The sequence below is a fragment of the Sinocyclocheilus rhinocerous genome, unplaced genomic scaffold (genome assembly GCF_001515625.1).
Source record: "Sinocyclocheilus rhinocerous isolate Xijiao unplaced genomic scaffold, SAMN03320098_v1.1 scaffold6673, whole genome shotgun sequence".
NCBI lineage: Eukaryota > Metazoa > Chordata > Actinopteri > Cypriniformes > Cyprinidae > Sinocyclocheilus > Sinocyclocheilus rhinocerous.
This window is the reverse complement of record NW_015634111.1, coordinates 47,299-52,920: the sequence shown is the minus strand read 5'-3', so window position 1 is coordinate 52,920 and position 5,622 is coordinate 47,299. Positions and strand designations below refer to the sequence as shown.

At 47.6% G+C, this 5,622-nt stretch overlaps 1 protein-coding gene across 1 annotated transcript in view; it reads right to left on the bottom strand.

Annotated features, from left to right (window-relative positions):
- The window catches only part of LOC107745441 (protein NLRC5-like), a 39,787-nt gene that overhangs the window by 5,725 nt on the left and 28,440 nt on the right, over positions 1–5,622 (bottom strand). Inside the window, exon 17 of the mRNA XM_016559314.1 lies at positions 1,899–2,072. Within this exon, the coding sequence (XP_016414800.1) occupies positions 1,899–2,072 (174 nt within the window). The remainder of the gene's footprint in view (positions 1–1,898; positions 2,073–5,622) is intronic.

Here is a 5,622-nt window from a genome sequence, read left to right as displayed (position 1 = left end):
GTGTGACTGAGTGGAGGCGGGACTAATTTGCATATTCATAGATCCGGGTATAGTAAATGAGGCAAGGGTGTAGAGTTACATTCAAGCTATTTTAAGGCATGAGAAAAGTATTTTCACAAGAAAAAACATTTAAATATGTCATTTTGATGATCAAAGATAAGTTTTAAGGGATAAAATATTTGACTACAGGGGGACTTTAACATACATCACTAAGTGATGCTCCAGGACACATCATCAATGATGTTTCCAGGGACCATCAGGTGTTTTCAAGTCTTTCAACAATTATACACCCTTGCCCAGATGACCCAGCCAGGATTGACTGTCTCCTGATCCACAACCACCATGCAGGACCCTCGGTTGCCTTTGTGGCTGACTTAATGCCCCGTTGCCTGCTGGCCCCTCTGATGCCCAGCTTGTCATACACTGCCGCAAAACCCGCAAACCCTCTGCAACCTACCTTAATTGGCTTGTACCTTGCGACAAGCCATTGCTCTGGCACTCTTCTATCAGCTCGTTACACTTGGTTCTCTTCCTCTCATTGGTCTCCTCGATACAATCCTCCCAGGGAACTGTGAGTTCTAAAAGGATGATCTGCTTGGAGGCTTTTGAGATCAGAACCATGTCTGGCCTTAGCCATGCTTTCCCTGGTCGACTTTCAGCTCTCAGTCCTGTGCTGTTGAAAGCAGGCCAAAGGAGGTGGTCCTGTAGCTGGTGTTACCTTCTCCCCAGCCTTGACAAATGTTATGGTCTTCTTCAGTGGAGGTAGGCACTTGCAGTGAGTGATCCCGCTGGAGATGATATCTGCAATGGCCTTCTGGATTTCATCATGATGTCAGCAATAACGCCCCTCACTCAGTGCTCTTTGACAGCTACTGAGGATTTGGTCCAGAGTCCCTCTCATCAGGCACAGAGGGCAAGCTGGTGACTCTGCCTTCCCCCAGTAGAACAAGTTGGGCTTGGTAGTACATCGTAGACAACCTGGATTAGGAATTTCATTCAGTGGGGCTCAGATTTCAAGAGCCCAGCCCAAGTGACTTTGCACTCCACCATTTGTTTCCACCTTGTCCAGGCTTCCTGCTGCTGCATCTCAACCATCCTGCTGGCTCTCACTTCCTTGAGCGATGCTCGTACCTCATTTTGGAGCTGCGACCTCCTCCTTGCCTTGCCATGGCAAAATGTCATGTTACTACCCAGGCCTGTTCTTCCTTGAGCCACTGTGCCCAATAACACCCTTTGCTCCAGACTTGATTCAGCAACATGTCCTGACCTCAATCACTGCCTGAGAGATTTGTGGGTCACATGACTCGTGATACTGCAACTGTAGCACCTCCCCTAGTGCGGGTCACCAGGAATTCCTCATTCAGGCTTCTGATGGGGAGTTTCAGCTTGTTTTTTTTTACCCATATAAGCTGATGCTGCTCAGACTTTGGGGTAGTCCCAGCCATTTCCATAAGAACCTGCTAATTGTTCTCTCAAAGCCCTCCACTGTAGATATCAGAACCTCGTAGATTAAGAGGGGCCAGAGGATCCTCGGAAGAATGCTATGTTTGTATATCTTAACCTTGAACTTACCAGGTAGGCCTGATTTGTCCACTGCAACTAGCCAAGCTTCTAGCTCTTGCTAGATATAAAACATCTTAAATACAACATGATTCACAAACAGCTACATGTTTTCCTGTATTTTAATTTATATGTTGTGTAAAAACAAGTCAAGTGACCTTTACTTCTATAGTGCATTGTATAATATAGATTGTGTCAAAGCAGCTTCATAAACATAAAAACAAACATAAAAAACATAAGTCAAATAGGTGATAAATGATTGCTTTTTTTCATTTTAAGGACAAAAGCAAAAAAAGTTATCTTAAGCATTTTGATTCTTGCATGTGAATGTTCCTCACCTCAATTGCTCCAGTTTACAGTGTGAATCCTTCAGTACGTCACATAAGTGATTCACTCCTGTGTTTTCTATTTTATTCCCACTCAGGTCCAGCTCTCTCAGGTGTGATGGGTTTGATTTCAGAGCTGAAGTCAGGATGAGACACTGTTTCTCTGTAATACTGCAATCCCACAGACTGAGGACAGGAAGTGAAAGAAAATGGGTCAGATCTATGATGATCATTTAAGGATTTGGAGAATTTTTTTTGTCATGTCTGACAGAAATTTGTCATTTGAAACTGACAACTCAGAAATGACCACTATCTAGCATTAAAAAGATTGATAAATGCTCTAAAAAATATATCGCTCATTGTTAGCTTAATTAATACATTAAAGGTCACATATTTTACACCTTTCTGGAGTTTTATTTTAGGTTTTGATGTCCTTAAGAATATATATTTGCGGTAAAAGTACCAAAAAAATATCATCTTGTTGTGATGTTGGGTGCCAGAATCGACGTAATACAGCATCAAATTTGAAATTTGATCGCATATCTAATGCCACTGCCAGACAAAAAAACCGACGACAGCTGTGGTAAAACGCGGTAAAACGAGCAGACTGGACAGAAACGATGTTGAAACTTATATGGTAGTTAAATAGCCCCTAGACCTCAGTTATCGTGAAAAAAGTCAGGAAATTTTGAACGACAAAAGTGAACGACAGGAACCAAACACTACAAAGGACTGTGCCCAAACAACACAAAACTACTGCAGCATTGTGACAGCAAACGTCAAATATAAAATATACAATTACAGACCCTGTTTCCATAAAAAGCAACCACAAAGAACTTTGCAAATCCATGAAAGAGCTGCAACTGCCACAACTTTAATCAGACACAAGTGCTAAAATGTGAAAAAGATGTCATGATCATAAAACCTGCACATTCGGAACACCAAGATGAACTTAAACATTTGCCCTCACCAGAAAAATCACCTGACCTGAATATTATCAAACCACTGTGGACAGTTTTGGAGTGAAGCATGAGAGACTGATTCCCTCTGTATCTGAAGCAACTGGCAGATGTTTTTATAGACAACCTTCAACTTAATACTAATCAAAAGTTGCATGAATTCATTCTAAGAAAGTTGGTGTCAAACCGGAGAACAGACAACAGGAATAGTGATTCTGATGCTTTATTGAATTGAAATTCACCAACCGACAACACAGGAATGCAAGACACTGTAAGAAATGTAGGCAGGGTACTTAGGTTCCCTTTCGATACTTCACTCATACTGCGTCGCTAGACGCTTATGGGGAAAACTCCCTTTTCTCCGAGGACTGAAGCCTTTACAATCACGCAGTGTAACTGCACGGCCATTGGTTCGTGCAGTAAAAAAAAATAAAAAATGAACCAATGCCTCGTCAGCGGTGCTGCACGAGCCTATGGCGTCGAAGCCAACCAGAGCCCGCCAGAATGGGCGGGGCCATCTGGCTATATAAGCGGACATTTCGCCATAGGATCTCAGATCAATTGCGACGACGATCTTCCCTTCGCTGATCTACGGGACTTGAAGCGCTTGCCGTTGACACGCCTCGCTGAGGACAGAAGCTGCCTTTCCTCTGCGCCTCTCTGCTGTTCACGCCCGCTCTATGAGCCCCCTTCAGCGTTCAGTGCAGACATCAGCTGGACACCTGCCGCCATCCGGAGAGTCTAAAAAGCAAATTTTAGACTAAAAGAGCAGCAGTGTTGTTTCAAATGCTGCGCCGTCATTGCGGCTCGTGCAGGATTGCACTGCACACCGCTGACGTTTTTCCCGGAAGTCCACGACGAGCTCACGAAATTGTGGCGCGCTCCCTACTCGGTTCGCCTTTGCACATCCTCTTCTTCTGCATTCTCCTCAGTGGATGGCGCTGAGGGAAGGGGCTACGAAAAACTACCTCCTCTCGATGAGTCAGTGGCTGCACACCTCTGCCCACCCACTGCCATTGGATGGAAAGCGAAGGTCGCTCACCCCTCCAAGCCCTGCAGAACAACGTCTGCCCTCGCTGGATGAGCATACTCCTCCGCCGGGCAGGCGGCCTCAGCTCTGCACTCCATGGCTGTGCTCCAGGTCTTTCAGGCCAAACTCCTCCAAGTCATGGACGAGTCCGGACCTGACCCCGCAGCCATCAAAGATGTGCGCAGTGCAACAGACCTGGCTTTGTGAGCTACAAAGGCTACAGCACAGGCCATCGGGAGGTCAATGGCCAGCTTAGCGGTGTTGGAGCGCCACTAATGGCTAAATCTCACTGAGATTAAGGAGGCTGAGAAGGTCCCCTTCCTCGACTCTCTGGTCTCCCCTACGGGGCTGTTTGGACCTGCCGTTGAGGGATTTGCAGAGCGTTTTACAGCAGCACAGAAGTCGTCCCAGGCAATGCGGCACTTCCTGCCTAAGCGCTCCAGCTCTGCAACGGCTGCCAGTCGCCTCAGACCTACACCAGCACAGCAGCCAGCGAAACCTGCGCCGCCGCCCACTCAGCCTACTCAAAAGCCAGAGCCCCAACAGCGCTCCTGCTCGGCCAGATGCTACCCATTTCCGACGCGACAAGGACCACGGCCCAAGCTGACGTTGGATTCTGCGCCTCAGGCGTCGTCCTGATCTGCTGGCCAGGAAGAGGAGGGGGCAAAGTCTCGACAGCACCGGACCACCCCAAAACGCCCTCTGTTGTGCCCTCAAGCACCCCGTTCGGTTCCGGGTGCCAGTGGCAGTATGTTTGTTCTAGAAACTGTTGTGAATACTGGGCCTGTTCCAAAAGTGTCCTCACAAACAGCCGCTGTTATAGAGAGAGAAATAAAAAACAAACATTTTCAAAAAGAGAGCAAATTTCCTCTTCCAGTTATCACAAGTTTCAAGCATGGCAACTCACCACCCGAACTAATCCAACCCCTCACCACATGGGCCGAGGCCTGGCAGGCCATACCCGGAGTGTCAGACTGGGTTCTGGGGATTATAAAACGAGGTTACTCACTCCAGTTCGTTCGAAGACCCCTGCACTTCCACGGCGTGGTCTCCACCTCAGTGCAGAGCAAGGACGCTCACATCTTACGATCCAAGGTGAAGAATTTAATGGCAAAAGGAGCTGTAGAGACGGTTCCACCAGCTCAGAGCGAGTCAGGCTTCTACAGCCGTTACTTCCTCGTCCCCAAAAAGGATGGCAGCCTCCGGCCCATCCTCGATCTCAGACACCTGAACCGTGCCCTCATGAAATGGACGTTCAGAATGACTACCCTGAAGCAGATCCTCTCGCAAAACAGCCGCTACTTCCTCGTCCCCAAAAAGGATGGCAGCCTCCGGCCCATCCTCGATCTCAGACACCTGAACCGTGCCCTCATGAAATGGACGTTCAGAATGACTACCCTGAAGCAGATCCTCTCGCAAATATGCCCAGGGGACTTGTTCTTCTCTCTGAATCTGAAAGATGCTTACTTTCACATCCAGGTAGCCCCCCATCACAGACGATTCTTGAGATTCACCTTTGAGGGAGTGGCATATCAGTACACGGTCCTGCCCTTCAGACTGTCTCTGGCTAACCACACTTTTACGAAGTGCATGGACGCGGCCCTCTCCCCTCTGAGACAGATGGGAGTCCGCATTCTGAATTACCTCGATGACTGGCTCATCTTAGCCCAGTCAGAGGCCGAGCTAATATCCTACAGATCCCTCCTCCTCAGCCACTTAGAGTGCCTGGGACTCAGGGTCAATTTTG